Source organism: Corylus avellana, chromosome 9 (genome assembly GCF_965113065.1).
Source record: "Corylus avellana chromosome 9, dhCorAvel1.hap1.2, whole genome shotgun sequence".
Taxonomy (NCBI): Eukaryota; Viridiplantae; Streptophyta; class Magnoliopsida; order Fagales; family Betulaceae; genus Corylus; species Corylus avellana.
Genome location: NC_142498.1, coordinates 14,291,430 through 14,308,203, shown reverse-complemented (window position 1 = coordinate 14,308,203; position 16,774 = coordinate 14,291,430). Strand labels below are relative to the sequence as shown.

The 16,774-nt window shown below is 33.1% G+C and overlaps 1 protein-coding gene across 3 annotated transcripts; it reads left to right on the top strand.

Moving 5' to 3' along the window:
* Window positions 1-1,645: 1,645 nt before the first annotated feature.
* Window positions 1,646-9,390, top strand: LOC132189655 (Thioredoxin superfamily protein). Of its 3 annotated transcripts, none has more exons than XM_059604406.2 (8): window positions 1,646-1,947; window positions 5,061-5,151; window positions 5,444-5,563; window positions 5,645-5,723; window positions 6,035-6,121; window positions 7,906-7,968; window positions 8,362-8,445; window positions 9,068-9,390. In XM_059604406.2, the coding sequence occupies exons 2-7, from the start codon at window positions 5,096-5,098 to the stop codon at window positions 8,437-8,439; spliced, it is 483 nt and encodes a 160-aa protein (XP_059460389.1). In that variant the 5' UTR covers window positions 1,646-1,947; window positions 5,061-5,095; the 3' UTR covers window positions 8,440-8,445; window positions 9,068-9,390. The 3 variants fall into 3 exon arrangements, with proteins under 3 accessions (XP_059460389.1, XP_059460390.1, XP_059460387.1); XM_059604407.2 differs by having other exon boundaries at window positions 8,988-9,074; XM_059604404.2 differs by lacking the exon at window positions 9,068-9,390 and adding an exon at window positions 8,630-8,948 and having other exon boundaries at window positions 1,647-1,947.
* The last annotated feature ends 7,384 nt before the right edge of the window (window positions 9,391-16,774 follow it).

The window sequence follows — 16,774 nt, the reverse complement described above, 5'->3', positions numbered from 1 at the left end:
ACTTAGGCCAACCCCTTGGGGTTTTACTCTTTTATGTTGATAATTACGTTTATGTTTTGATTTGTTTGATTATTGAAGGAAGAAAATTTAAGGAATCGAAGGTAATCCATGTTGGAGGTGGCTTAGTTGAGACTTTATTTATTATTCTTTAATAGATTCTAAGTTTGCCAAGATTTGGGATTGTCTAAATCTACCAATTTTTGTAACCAATTTGTGAACTACGTACCAATTTTAAACCATGAGAACATAAAGAACTTTACACTCCAAGGCTGAACAAAAAAAACCAATTAAAAACCTTCGTTAAAGCTCCAGGCCTTTATAGTAAATTTGTTATTTAGCCCAAAAAACAAATTTGGGTCCTCAAGATTGATCTTAGCCCCAAAAAACATGTTCAATAAGTTATTTTTGTCTTTTTAGGCCCCTCCCCCCCCCCAAAAAAAAATAAATTGGGCACCTCGTAATCAAAAAAAAAACAAAAAAAAAAAAAGGGCTCCCAAAACAACCAATTTTTGGCCCATTTAAAAATAACGTTGGCCCTATTAAAAAGGCCAGCGGTTAACGGATTAGCCGATAGAAATTAACTGACCACCAAAATTAACCGAAAATTTCAAAATATTTTGTTATTGAAATGCAATCAGTGAATTAACCGATTTAACTAACAATTTCGGTTAACCGAACGAAAATGACTTTTTCGAACCGAACCGATACCCACCCCCTAATTCTGACAGTTGACCTGAATGACAGAAATTTGTTACAAACTGATTTGTAGTAAATTTATACAAACTAATTTTATAAAGTGACGAGAATAACTTGTATAAGGTCTTGGCACAAATCAAGACCTTTATGCCTTCCAATGAGAGGTTAACACCTTAGCAGAGAACAAGAAAACTAAATAGGAACAAATTACCATATCATACCAAATCTACCTTTCATCTTCTAAGAAGCTCTCCATTTACATTCTAAAGCAATTCTTCATTCATCTACATTTCAGATCCAAAGATAAATTACGATGGTGACAAAGGCTGGCAGGTTTAGGAGTTTGATGACTCTGTTGATCTCTTGATTTCGTAGATGTATGTTTCCCTATAAAAATGATTGTGTAAGAAGATGAATCGTTCTCCAGCCACTATTCAGATTGCAAGGGGTTAATTATTACGAAGTTGAATCAATCTTTCTTCTTCTTTTTATCCTTTTCTTTTTCGGGGGCCGCTGAGCCATTTTTGCCTCAGTTTCTCATGTCTCCCTCCCAACTCCCAAATCTAAAATGGTATCATGCTCACGTTCTGCTCTGCCATAATTATATTGATGTTAAGAAAACTAAAGGATTTTGGGCAGTGACCGTAGGTTTTCCTTGAAACGTAAATGCATGGAGAGTTGTTTTAGAAGGTCAATGGAGAGTTTTTTTAGAAGACGAGAGCTAGATTTGATATGATTCGGTGTTTTGTTCTTATTTGATTTTTTTTTTTTTGTTTTAATTTGAGGTGTCAACCTTTTATTGGAAGACACGAAGGTCTTGGTTTGTACTTAGACCTTATAAAAGTTATTCTTGTCACTTTATTTGATGAGTTTGTATGAATTTACTATACCATTGTGTAGAAATAAGGCTATCCTGTACTGGAATAAGGACTTCCCACCAAATGGTGCAACCAAACAGGACCCTTCTTTCTCAAATAAACTCAATCGCTCTGTTCCACTATAGCTGACTCCCTCCGCACTGCTGGCCACCACCGTTCCCAGCCTTCGCCGCAATCGGAGAGAACGCTGTCAGCCACCGGCTGCTGTCCTCGCACTCAGCCCATTGACACCATGCAACCCACCGCTCAATACTCGCAAAACAGCTAGGGTTCACCTTCATCAACCGCCATTCATCGCGCCAGACCACGGAGCAGCGCCGTTACCAAATTCACGTTGGAGAGAAAGCCTCGCTTTTGCACATCCTCGGCACAGGTAACCCACTCGCAACGATGACTCACTCTACCTTATAGAAATACACCTCAAACAAGAACTGCTCTGATACCAGATTGTAAGAAATGTAGTTCTTATTAACGGAAATCAGAGAAAAAAAAAAGGTATGACCTAATAGAAAAAGGATGTATTAGCTTAATAATAGTAATACTAATTTCAGGGTTTCTAACACCTATCTTTCCATTTCCTTCATTGTCTCACCAACCAATCATTCTATAATTTGAGCGCGCCAAAATTATTTGTTTGGGTGCTCATGAGAAATCATTTCCCTGAAATCTTTTTTCTTTATTTGTTTGTTTGTGTTATTTGGAGTTTTAGATAATGGGGAAAAATGTTTTGAAAACATATATCTAGGCACAATGTCATACGTACAATTCTTAGGACCACTCCTTGTGTAGTTTGTTTCCGTTTGAAATTTTTTTGCAAGAAGCATTGCACGTGTTTGATAGAAAGCTTCAGGTAAAAGTTTCTTTCAATGTGTGTATATATAGAGTGCATTTACTTTGCCACAGTGGTCTGATGTGAACTTGTTCAATAAAGTGTCAAACTAAATTGTGCGGAAATTGGGGAATGGAGAAATAAGTTGAAAGCAATGGGATCATGTTACCATCTTATCTTCTTGGGCAGTTATGTTTCTTTTTGCTGATGAGTTAAGTGGGTTCTTTTATATTATGCCATGAAAGTTGGGGATTCTGCTCTTATGGTAAAAGTCTTACTGGGATGTCTATTTGAAATTGATATTAGAATGATCGTTGACTTTAAAAAAGAAAAACTCCCTTCTAGTTAAGAAAGTAAAAATATTTTGGTTCTTTTTGGATAAAGTTGAAATAAGAACCATCACTTGGTTGGTTGGAAGTGACTATTTGTTTAAGGGTGATAGGATCGATCACTTTGATTAAAAGCACTCTTTGCCACATGCCTACTAATTATTTGTCCTTGTTCCACATCCCTGTTGGTGTTGCAAATCGTATTTTGAAACTTCAGTGGGATTTGTTGTGGGGCGGAATTGATGATAAATTTAAATTCCATCTAGTAAGTTAGTCAAATATTTGTACTCCAATATCCTCAGGTGGCTTGGGGGTTAGAAATATGCTATTGTTTAACTAAGCTCTTTTGAGAAAGTGGTTGTGGAATGCACGAAGAGGGAGGCTCCGTGGAGAATGTTGTGGAATTTGGTAGCATGTGGGGAGGGTGGCGTTTTGATGCGGTTATTGGGTCCTTAGGAATTAAGATGCAGAAAGCAAAGAGAGCAAGAGCAGAAAACCAGATCTGAGAGGAGGATCTCTTTGCTTGGACGGCCACTTTAGAAAAGATTCTCACTAGGAATAATTTAAGGAAGCGGCATATCATAGTGGTAGATTGGTGTTTCATGTGAGAGACTTTCTCCGAAGCGGTACTATCGCCGTCGGGGTTGTGTTGGGACCAAAAATGCATTCTCCTTTCCTCCAGAGGTGCATTAGGGTTCTGGTATTTTTTTAGGGCTGGTGGTGGGTTTGTGGGCTTCAATGTTTGGGTTTTTTGGGTTCTTGCTTTGGTTTTTCGTTTGGTTGTGGTTATAGTTGGGTTGGGTTTCTTTGGGGTCTGTTTATTGGGTTTATTTGGGCTACCTATGTATCCTCTATTGTGTACTTAGAGGCGCATTGCGCTTTTTTTGATATATACAATTTACTTATCAAAAAAAAAAGATTGGTGTTTCATGTGTAAGAATAGTGGGAAACCATTTGCCTTCTTTTTCTCTATTGCAAGATGGCTAATGCCTTATGGAATACTTTTTTTTTTTTTTTTTTTTTTGAGATTGAGTGGCTCATGCCTAAACAAATGGGGATCTCTTTGCTTGTTGGAGAGGGCAGTTTAGTAGACATCATAGTATAGCAATGTGAAAGATGATTCCCGTCTTACTTAGTATGGTGTATTTGGAGAGAATGTAATAATCGGAGTTTTGAAGCTTATGAGAGGACAGTGGCGGAATTAAAGACCTTTTCTTTCAAAACCCTTTACCATTGGATTAGGTGTTTTTCTTGTATGCTTCCTACTTGGGTTGCATCCCTTTCCGCTTTTAAAGAAATTCAATTACTTGTAAAAAAAAGAAAAACTAATCATTATAATTATTTGGAAGAGTGCTCTAGAAATTCAGCCAGTCAAATGGTTTGAACGGTCCATTATTTTGTCTATGAAGGTGATGTAAGTGGCAAGAAGCTGGATTTGTTTGATTCTTGTTTTATTCAGTTTTAGGGTCAGGATATGTATGTTATTCTTAGATTTCTAGAGTGGACTGTTGTTTTGATCTATTAGGTCCTATTTTCTATTTTAGAAGCCCAAAAAAACCCATCCATCAAATAACTTCTTAACATCTCTAAAGTATCAAAGCGCTGTTCTCATGTTATTTTTGGCGGGCCTTAGCTGCAAACCAGAGACTTGCGTTTTTCTTCCTTGGTTTGCTTCCAAACCAAATTACTTTCTTTACTTTACTAGAGACCCTAAAAAGTTAGCTTCACGTACCTATTCTTTTTTTTGATATCGGGGAATCTCTCCAAGGCAGGGCTCTTCGGACCCACCCCTGCAGAGTAAACCCCGGTCCCGTGCACCGCACCCTCAGAAGTTTCCCTACACGGAACTGGTTAAATCGCTGGCTTTTCACCAGGGGGTGTGGCCCCAAAGGATTGTTTGCACCCAATGAGGTGTTGAACCTTGGACCTTGAAGGGGATGATACCTCAAGACCAAGGCCTCCACCACATGGGCCAACCCCTTGGGGTTCCTATACTATTCTAAAACCCTAAAATAAATTGCTTTTTAGAAAGTCCTGTGTTAAATTTTGTATCACAGCCTTTGTCCTACATCAGAAGGACTCTAATCTTTAATGCAGAATATTATATGTGTCTTGAAAGCTTATTTTCTCTATTGGATTGGCAATGTTGAGCGCAAGTTAAATTTGTGTATGCATCTATTACTGTTCTGGGATTGGTATTTAAGAATTAGATTTCATGATCTTAACGCACTACTAGTATGGGAGCATGGCTTGTGTTTTTAGTGTGTTAGCAATTCCTATGGACCAGTTCTGGCACTTACTCACATATACAATGACTTTAAATTGAAGGATATTGAAGGGTGTAGGGCGCATCGATATATGAAATGGGAGATCCTTCATTTTTTGATCGAATGATCAACCATCTCTGTGCAACATCCAAGTATGTGTATCACATTTCTAATTATATAATCATATATCTCTGTTGTTATTGTGGAAAGTATGAGCATCATAAATTTTAAATGACCTTTTGTTTTATATGAACTTTTTAGGATTACTGAAGTGAAATAAGTGCTAAATGTATATGAGAGCTGGATTGTTGTGGTGAGGTGCCCCTAATACTGTCATATGGGCTTTCCTCACACATTTTCTTACAGCACTCATCTTTGTGTAGTGTGTCATGAAAGCACACCCTCTTTCTCCTTATCTAACTTGATACTTTGTGAACATTTAAGGTTTTATACTGGTTATCCAAAGGATCTCGGACCATCACGGGTTATTCATTTTACATCAGAACGTGAGTTCGTTCAGCTGCTTCATGAAGGTCATCCTGTAGTTGTTGCCTTTACGATCAGGTCAGTTGGAGTACACCCATGCTTTTGGTATCTCTTCATCATTTCACTCTATGCCTTAACCACTTACTAGGGATGATGCAGGGGTAATTACACAAAACACCTTGACAGAGTACTGGAGGAAGCTTCTGCTGAGTTTTATCCACATGTTAAATTTATGCGTGTAAGTTACATGTGAATGATGCTCTATCATAATTTTGCTATTATAAAATTTCATCTTAACTGTATAGTCGCATCACGTATTCTGGATAGATGAAATGTTAAACTCTGCTGCTGCCAAATAGCAATCCTATTGGCATCTGACTCATGCATTAAAGGCCACATGTTTAATGTATGGTTGATTTCAATATCTATAACACTTCCTTTTGGGCTTTTTGGAAAGAAAAAAATTTAATATTCTTATGATTGTTAGCTTCCCTTTGCTTTAATAACATTTGGTTCCATTGGTTTTGGTTCTTGTGCTCGTGTTTCCAGGTCGAGTGTCCAAAATATCCTGGGTTCTGCATAACACGGCAGAGGAAGGAATATCCATTTATCGAAATTTTTCATAGTCCAGAACAGGTTAGAATATCTCTTTTTTTTTTTCTCCTATATTTGTTCCTTCTGGTATTGTTGTCACCACATTAAACTAGTGCCCTCATCATTATAATTAACCAGTGGAAGTAGATCAATTTTTGTTTTCAATGTATAGACAATGCAAATATCTACCACATGATACAAGCCAGCACCTACTTCAATATGGATTGCCATTTTTTTTATTCCATTGAAGATATTGCCTGTTAGGTCATAGAAAAGGCTACTCACATTTTGGGGTTTTTTTTTTTAAATTTTTTTTTTTTAATTTTCATGCGTCCGGGAGGGTTGGGAGTGGCTCTATCTCTTTCAGATTATCCTCCTGTGAAAAGGAAGTTATAGGATTTTATTATTCTTTTGATTTCATTTTATTGGTATTATGTTACATAAATCATGTTTAGGCAGTAGTGACAGATTGCATGTGATTTTTCTGATGCAGACTGTAATACCTCAATTTACACTTAGAGAAAAGGGGACTAGTTAAGGCGAAGTTGGATTAAACTCTTGATAATTGAGCTTACCAAATTTGGAAATTAGTTAGGGGCCAAATCTTTGGGCCAAGGCCTATAATCATGTGAGGATCTATCAATGAGCTTAGTAAATGGATTTTTGGCCCATTTAGGATTGGATTTGTGAAATGAGTCCAAATGGGCCTAAAAAATGGATTTAATTGGCCTTTTTGGAAATTTTGGACTTTTAGCCCATTAAAATTTGGATTTTTGATGCTGGGTCATTGTTTATTATTGAAAGCATTAAAACTTAGCTTGAGTAAGGAAAGAAGAAAGTAGTTTATTTGAATAGGGAAGTAAAAAGTAGTTTGGTTTCCTAAATTTAAGAAAAATCTAAGGAAAGCTGCTGCCAGTTATCTAAGGCATGACTACGCTGCCCAATGATGACGAGAGATAGCTCACACCCCTGACCTTTCCTAAGAACATCTCCCACAGATGCTTTAAAACCCAAGTTCTTTAAAGTTTAGCTAATAAAGGCCCAAAACTCCACTCCCGCGGATTGTCTTGGAAGTTCTTCAAATCAAGATTTTGCTACAGTTCTTGCCTATCTCTAAAGAACTGTAGCTTCTCTTTTGATTTTGTTTAATTGTTTCTCTCTCATCTCTCTATGTTCCTGTTTCCTTCGTCTCCGTCTCTCACCGTGAAATGCCACATTCATAGAGCCTCTTGCCTGGAACGAAGTTATCATCGTCACGAGCAATGATGGTTCTGAGCTATATCTCAGTGACCTCTGCAGCCACACCCATCTCTTAGGACCCTTCAACCACACCTGTGCCGAACCCAAGACAGACCACAAAGTCATCCTGCCCAAGAAGAAGCCCCTCAAATGGTCCATTGGAGTGGCTTCGGGTGAGTATTGTGGCCCACCGACCACGTTGAAGCTTAGAAAGTATTGGGGAGGTGAAGAGGACCTTCTGAGCTCTGATGAGTTTATGTGGGACAAGGACTTCATGGGTTAGTTTCAAAGATAGGTTCAAAACAATGACTCTTTCATTGAGGCCATTCTGGTTATAGGTTTTGTTTTTTGTTTTTTCGTAGTATTAAACCTTTGCTCTTTGTTATTAGCCATCTGGGCTTTCCTTTAATTTGTGTGCATATGCCTGATTCTTTATTGAATTTTGTATATTTGTTCTTGAATTTGATTCTGGAGTATAGTATTTGGCTGATTGAAGATGACTGGGCTAAGCTTTCCAGTCAAATTATTTGGTTTTGTTTCTTAATAGCCTGCAGAAACTTTGTATTATTCATCTCTGTCTGGTGCAGGCTTCTAACCAGGGAAGGGTTGCTGATCCAAATGTTACAAAATACGCTGTGAAGGTTCTACCTGTAAGTTTTGGAGCTTCTTATTTTCTGGTTATCATGTTGGCATAAAAGTTTGCTTTTGACATTATTAAAACTGAAATAACACCTTTTCTATGGGTAGTAATAGTATATTCTCCAGGTAGAGTTAAGAGCCACTTTTTTTTTTTTTTTTTTCATAGAAAATTGCAATTGGAAGGTTTTCATTTCTGAAATATTTTATTGAGTTTTCTCACTAAAAGGTTGATCAAATAAAATGTATGCTTATGTAAATTTTGAATATGTGTAATTAAGCAGCAAGACAAGTGGAACTTCATAAATAAATCAATATGAGATTTTGTACAAAATATATGGTTTTTTTATTTTTATTTTTATTTTTTCAAGATTGTATGATTCGTTCTTCTATCTGCCAATTTCCAGTTCACTTATGACCAGAGTGCCTATGGATTTAGAGAATTCTTCAAGCGCCATGGTATACAGGCATCACAGGCAAAATAAAATCAGGTTGGAAAAAGTTTAATTTGGAAACTTGATCAACATACCATAGATTCTTCTGTATAATGTCTAGTAGATTTTTTACTGATGGGCTTAACTTTCAAATCTTTGAAATCAATTTATTTTGGATCATGTCTTTTTGTTTGGTATATGATATCTATCTGTTTTTTGTCTTATGAAATATAATTGGTAGAGTATTTTCCTGCGGCTGAGAAGTACAAACCCCATGGAAGGCCGCTAAGAATTTCATCGATGGGGCTTTTTTTGAGAGTAGATTTGGCAATTCAAATAAACGAGTCAGAGATTGGGACACAGTTTTAGGATGAGAAGTTGCTTGCATTCGAAAAATCATCTCTTTAAATAAAGTATCTTTTGCACATTTTGTCAATTAAATTTGAGATAGTAACAGAAATTTCATTTATGTGTAAACTTGATCCTGCATATATAAACGGTGGATGATGTAAGGACAGTTATATTATAAATTATCTCATGAAAAATATAATATTTACTTCTTTTCCCTCACTTTTGTTTTCTTTTTTAACATTTTTAAGACGCGGAGGCTTGAAGACAGGAGAAGAGAATCTTGTTTTTTTATGATATCATCTCACAAGCTTTTTTTCGCGGAAATTAGGTTGTAGGATTTTCTGAGTTGTGGGGATATGCCGTCACGGCCCATTCCATGGCGAGTCCTCGAAGCAGGGGGTCGGGTCAAACCCATTTCAGTTTTGAAGTTTGTTTCGGAATAGGACGTGATCCACTTGTGATGAAAACACATCAACATGTTCAAACCTATAGTTGATTTGTTGGATGAGATGTGGTTTGTCTTGTGTGCATATACGAATTGTCAGAAAATGATGAAGCAACTTTAGCATCCTAAGAACCAGATTGTTTTCTGGTCTTAGACGCTGGTGTTAGTCTCTTACCTTCTAATATGAAATATTTGGTTCTTTTACAGTGCATCGCTTTGTGCAAATGGAAAACCAAGATCCCTAATCTCCCATAGTCCGTAATATTAAGATTTCAATAGACTTCTGTAAAAAAAAGATACAAGGAATTGTGGCTGATTACCCAGCAGATCGTTACATGGCAGGATCCTGCCATTATCATCAAATAGTGCAACTTGATAATTAAGACCCAAAATCACCAAATGGGGCATTGAACCAAAGCACTCTTAATCTTGTTGCGGTAGAGAAAACAACACTATCTCACTGAGAAAAGTTCACTGCCACTCATTTCCTCTTTGAAATGACACTATTATTTATTAATAAAGAGATTAACACAACTATTAACAAAACTAGCATGTAACCCGCGCTATGTGCAAGATTTTTCATTATAATTTAATTTCAAAACTTAAACGCATTCCATCTTACTTTTTATTATAAGTTAAAATAGATGTGTGAAAATACATACTAAAGGTAATACACTAGTAAATTACTGAACATGCATTATTATTATTATTTTTTTTGAAATGTACCAAACATCTATTTAATGAAAAGTATAAAAGAAAAAAGAAAAAAAAATAGCAAGGACACTTAAATTCAGATGATCAAAATATTAATAGAAAATTAGTATGAAACTCTGATATTGTTGATGTGATATTTATTATATTGTAATACAAATAAAACCCATAAAATTCTAAAAATTTCAGAAAAAATACAGAGTAAAATAAACAAAATCTTCTCTCTTCTTTTTAATACAAAATAAGACACATTTCACTCAATATTTAATGCAATCACATAAATTTCTTTCAACACTTCCAAAAAAATGCTAGAAAATTCGATTAAATCAAAAAAAAAAAAAAAAAAAAAAATCTAATAAAATATTCAAATGAATTAAAATATAAAATCTTATTGGTGTGATACCTATTATATTTCAATACAATGAAACTTTCTAGAGAAACAAGCATAAAAATAATTAATTTACAATCGTGAAAAATTTATACAGAGATACACAAAGATAAATCAAAAAATGATATGATAAGCGTTCTACAAAAATGAAGAAGCAGCATTTTGGAAGGAAAATTCATTTTGGTTACCTATACAAAAATGAAGAAGAAGTATCTATGTATCTATTTATACATAGATACCCTATCATATAAATCGCGCTATGCACAGAATTCTTTATTATATTTTATTTTAAAACTTAAACGCATCTTCATTTTTTTTTTATATATAAATTACAGGCTAAAATAGTCATGTTAAAAAAATCAATCATCACTCTTTCAATAAAAAGACATGCTAAAGGTTATATTTAAATACAAATAAAATTCATATAATTCTGAACATTTGAGAAAAAAAAAATTTATGAATATAAAATAAAACAAAATCTTTCAATTAAGATTTAATGCAATCAAATAAATCATCTATCTTATTTCAATACAAATAAAACCTATATAATTCCGAATATTAAAAAAAAAAAAAAAAAGCAAAAGAATATTGCTTTCAAAAGTAGAAAAATAAAAACTAAAAAAAAAAAAAAAACTTAATAAAGGTTAAGAAGGATAATTACCGCCAAGTTGAATTTTTAGGCCAATAGATTATGTTTTTGTTAATGTTGGAGAGGGGAGAAAGAGAAAGATAGAGATGGAGAGAAAAAAGAGGAGATATATTAATGTTGCAAAATGGAGGGAGAGAGATTTTTTTTTTTTTTTTTTTTTGAAATTAAGAGAGAGATGTTGAGTGAGAGTGAAAGACTTGGAGAGGAAAGAGAGAGAGAGAGACGTGGAGAGAGAGGAAAAAAAAAAGGAGAGAGAGAGAGAGAGAGAGAGAGATATGAACTGTAGAACTGGTTCAAGAGAGAGATGTGGAATGAGAGTACTGAATGACTTGGAGAGAAAAGAGAGAGAGAGAGAGAGAGAGACGTTGAAGAGAGGAAAAAAAAGAGAGATAGAGAGAACAAAAATATGAACTGTTCAATTTTTAACGGTAAACTTTTTAAAATAATGACTTAAAAAATCGGTTTAGTCTTTAAAAAAAATTGGTCTTTCAATCAAGATTTAATGCAATCAAATAAATCATCTATCTTATTTCAATATGAAAAAAAAAAAAAAAAAAAAAAAAAGCAAAATAATAATATTGCTTTCAAAAGTAGGGAAAAAAAAACTTGAAAATATGCTTGAAAATCCGAGTAAATTACAAAAAATAAAAAATCCATGAACATTCAAATGAAGTAAATCGTAAGACCTTTAATTTTAGTTTAATTTATATAAATTAGAATATGTTAAAACATTGTTGGTCTGGGAAAAAAAAAAGGGTTAAGAAGAATAATTACCTCAAAGTTGAATTTTTAGGCTAATAGATTATGTTTTTGTTACTGTTGGAGAGTGGAGAAAGAGAAAGATAGAGATGGAGAGAAAAAAGAGGAGTGATATTAATGTTGGAGAGTGGAGGGAGAGATTTCTTTTTTTTTTTTTTTTTGAAATTAAGAGAGAGAGATGTTGAATGAGAGTGAAAGACTTGGAGAGAAAAAAGAAACAGAGACGTGGAGAGAGAGGAAAAAAAAGGAGAGAGAGAGAGAGATGTATGAACTGGTTCAAGAAAGAGAGATGTGGGAGAGTAAATGGCTAGGGAAAAAAAAAAAAAAAAGATGTTGAGAGAGAAGAAAAAAAGAGAGATAAAGAGAGAATAAAAATACCAACAGTTCAATTTTTAACTATTCACTTTTTAAAATAATGAGTTAAAATATCGGTTTAGTCTTTAAAAAAAATTGGTTCGGGCCACATGAAGACACTTCAAAAGAAGGCTATATGATATATGATATGATTTGATTTGTATTATTTGTTTTTTATTTGATTTGGACATTGATAATACTTAATTGATTAAATAATTTATATATGAAAAACTCTTGAAATATAATTAAATGTCATTAATTATGCTAATTTAATGACTGGTTTTTAAAGTAAGAACATTCACTCTTAAAAAACCGGTGAAAAAAAAAAAAAAAAAACCGGTTCACAAATTATATATTAAAAAACTGGTTTAGCATTAAAATAAAAAGGGTTCATGCCACATGTCGCAATATTAAGGCACTTCTGATAGTGATTCAACTTTTATATATACGAGCTTATAGTGCGGGTTTTTTTTTTTTTTTTTTTTTTTATATATTTTTTTATTTATTTACTTGTAAGGTCTTTAAGAGATTATTTGTAATTACTAACTAATTTCCTTCTCTTCATGCACTTCTTAACTCAAGAGCATAAACAAAAACCTAGCCATAAGATATAGGAACTAGGAAGAAGTCCAGCAAAATAGATTTTATTTTTATTTTTTATTTTTTATTTTAATTCAACCATACTTTCACATTATAATGATAAACAAAAACTATTTGTAGAATAGAAGTAATAAATATTATAAAAATTATAACAAAAATTAAGGACCCAAAATGAAATCCGAAGCACAAAACTACATTTAAAAAAGAAAAAAGAAAAAGAAAAAAAGATAAACAAACAGACTATTAGTATTTAGCATTCTTTGCTACATTATTTACCATTTTCTTTTAACACAACCCTTGCAAACACAATTTCCAAAACCAAATCAAAATTAATACTAATTTAATAAAAAATAATTGACATTTTCATATATTTTTCTTAATTCCAATGAAATTCATATGTCTAGGAAGTAGTCATGTTAATTAGATATTTTTTCTTTCGACCATCGTGTATATATATAATGTAAAAGAAACTACTTTTACAACAAAAGTAAAAAATAGTATAAAAATTTAAACAAAAATTAGAGACAAAACAATGGAATCAAAAGCACAAAACCACGAAAAAATAAAAAAATAAATAGACTATTTATCATTCTCTACTACATTATTTATTATTCTCTTTGAACACGCCCCTACAAACATAATTTAAATTACCCAAATATATATTTTTTTTAAAACACATATTTCATAAAATAAACTAATTGCAAAATAAAATTAACAATGATTAAAATTGATCCTCAATAGCTATTGATCAAGGAGAGAGATCCATAACTAATGGTGTGATACCTACTATATCTCAATACAAATAAAATCCATAAATTCTGAACATTCAAAAAAAAAAAGAACAAAATAAATATAAACAAATAATTTAATTCAATATTTAACGCAATCAAATAAATCATCTCCCATGAGGTTCAATGCTTCATTATGTGTTTAGTTTTTCGAAAGAGTTTATTTATTTTATGTACAGACAATCAATATTTTGCTCTTAAAAAGAGGGAAAAAAAAAATATCAAAAAACGAATGGAAATCCGAATAAATCACACAAAAAGAAAAAAAAAATTCACATAAAACATTCAAATGAATTAAAATATAAGATCTATTATATTTCAATACAAATAAAACTCATGTAATTTTGAACATTCGAAATGAATTCAGAGTAAAATAAACAAAACATTTTTTTATTTAATATATATTAAATAAAACAAAATCTTCAGATGAACGAAATAAAAAATTATAAATAAAAAAAATAAAGCAATAAGAAAAAAGGAAAACAAAAAGTTACATCCACATGGGATTAACATGCGTTGTAATCTCAATTAGAAATTTATATATTCATAATATATGCTCTATTGGTTGTTAGAGCAGTTGTAATAAATAAATCGAAAATAAATTCAGTAGGCTAGATAACACATGATTCCTAAAGATGATATTCTAGTAATTATTATGGGATATTTTCTTTTTCAGCAGACATTTTTAAATAAAAATTTTGCTACCATGACTTTCATGTAAAAGTTTTGCTGAAGTAAACTTTCATATGTAAAAGACTAAAAGTCCACTTTAGCACCTTGTAAGCTTTCTCTCTCCCTCTCCCTCTCCCAGGTCTCCCTGAAGCTTCTCATCCTTTCTTTCTCTTCATCCTCTCTCCCTCTCCATCACTGGTTCACTTCCTCACCACACCAGAAATCACTGGTTCAATCGACACCCATCAAACCAAATTGTCCGCCAGCGCCTTGTTTTCTCTGACCTCTAGCTCTCCAGCACCAACACTCCCCTCCCAACTCTAAAAGTCAATTATTCTCTTCTTCTTCTTCTTCTTCTTCTTCTTCTTCTTCTTTTTTGTGCAGCTTTGACATTCAAGATTCACGAGAACCCTCTTGTTAGTTGATGGGCTTTCAAAAATTGGAAGGCAGATCGAGAGATATTTGTAGAGCATAAATACATTTGTTGTTAATCAATCATCTCTGCAATCCTGGTTTTATGGTGGCGAGTGAGAGTGAGAGGCGGGAAAGGGACTTGGGCAGGAAAATAAATATTAAAATTTTTTTTAAAAAAAATTGTATTTTAAGTGACTAAAAATAACCACCACCGCTGGAGATGTTTTAAAACATTCATAGCAGCCCCACCAAAATAGCTAAAGGTACCATTTTTTTTTTTTTTTTAAACTACCAACTTTTTTAAAGCACCTATAACAGCCTCACTATTTTAACTATCTACTTTCTCTATTCTATATATATATATATATATATATATATATATACTTTTTCAAAGAATATGGCAGGAGGGAAAGAAGTTATATTAGTTTTTAGGGAAAACTTTACTAAAGACTCCCGAACTTCTACTCATTTTGAAATACCCTTTCTAAACTTCAAAATCTCTCAATTTAGTCTCATGAACTTTCAATTACTCTCAATTTGGACCCCTCCGTCAAATTTTAAACGTTACATTACGTTTATACTCCTGACTTTTGTATAAAATTTAAACTTCCAAAACATTTTTTTATTTAAAAAAAAAACAAAAATCAGGAATATTTTGATTTTTTTTTGTATTTTTAATGGCTAAAATTGACGGAGTTGTCCAAATTGAGAGCAATTGAAAGTTCAGGGGACTAAATTGAAAGATTTTGAAGTTTATGGGGGTATTTCAAAACGGGTGAAAGTTCGGGGGTCTTCCGTGAAGTTTTCCCTATTTTTGATTCATTTGATGAGTGAATAAGATAGTGAGTACTGTTGGATCACAATTTTTTTTTTTTGGATTAAAATGGTGAGATTGAAAAGGAAAGTTTTTCACTTTTATTAAATTGTCTCACCAAAATAACTAAAAAACAAAAAAAAAAAAAAAATAGTTTGAGAGATGTTGCAAAGGAATGTAGACCCGTGGCAGTAAACCTTGCCCTTGTTTGATAACGGACTCGGATAGATAAATGCTATAGCACTTTCTCCCCACCATCGGCCAACCATCTCTGCCTACATGGCGGATAACACATAAAGATTGCTGACAAGGTTAGGGGTCTTGGGAGACAAATCTTTGGGATACACATATTTATGTTATAAAATATTTCATTTCTATTTTAAATCATATATATATAGATACACATATTTATGTTATAAAATATTTTATTTCTATTTTAAATTATATATATATATATTCATTATATTTTGATTCAACCCTCCTAAAGATAAATTTCTAACTCATTATCTAGAACATTCATATTGATTTATCTGCAAAATGGCTAATCAAAGCACACTTTATCTAGTTTGGCTAATGAGTTTTGAAATGCACCATACATCGAATTATCCATTCTTTCTCTATAGTCTATATCATTGGATTAGCCATTTGAAAGTCAGCAAAATTATCCATTGTGAGCCCCTACTATCAGGTCTATCCTGATAACGCCCATTTTGCAGCTTTCAATTATTATGTGACACATCATCAATTTAAGAAAAAAACAAAAAAAATAAAAGTGAGAACAATCACACCAAATCAGAGGAAAAAAAATCCATAGCCGACAAGACCCAGGTCAGACCCACGGACCCACGGGTCTGGCCAACGGTGAACGCCTCAAACCCCGCCAGCCGTGACCCGCCTCAAAATCCGTTTATAATGTCTTAAAACCCGTTTCTAATGCTCCAAAACCCGTTTCTAATGCCTCAAAATCCGTTTCTAATGCTCAAAAACCCGTTTTTAATGCTACAAAACTTGTTTCTAATGCCTCAAAACTCGTTTTTGGATTTAAAATTAAAACATAGAAGTTAAAGTTTAACTCTATAGAGATTTTATCACCCTAAAATCTAGTGTATTTTAGTCCAACTTATTTTTGTGTACTTTCTATGTTTTTGTTTATGTGTCGATTATTGATTGTGAGCTGTAAAATGAGTGTAATCAGGATGGTCATAATAAAGAGTATAACTTCTATAAAGGAGGTGGTGTAAACCACCTCCTTTGTGCCCACCAATAAGAAGTTGCCACTTAGGATTATTGCACAAACTCAAATAAGAACAAAAACACTAGATTATTTAGGTTTATTCAATTTTTTTTTTTTTTTTTTTTTTTTTTTTTTTTTAAAAAAAGGATATGGGAAGGGCGAGGGTGGTTCGTCGCCACCGCCAGCCCATTTGGGGTGGCCGTGCAA

Excerpts from the sequence above, each read along its gene's own strand:
- LOC132189655 (XM_059604406.2), top strand. The coding sequence starts at position 5,096 with ATGGGAGATCCTTCATTTTTTGATCGAATGATCAACCATCTCTGTGCA. Across the intron at positions 5,724-6,034 it reads CACATGTTAAATTTATGCGT|GTCGAGTGTCCAAAATATCC; the intron begins GTAAGTTACATG and ends TCGTGTTTCCAG. Across the intron at positions 7,969-8,361 it reads ACGCTGTGAAGGTTCTACCT|TTCACTTATGACCAGAGTGC; the intron begins GTAAGTTTTGGA and ends GCCAATTTCCAG.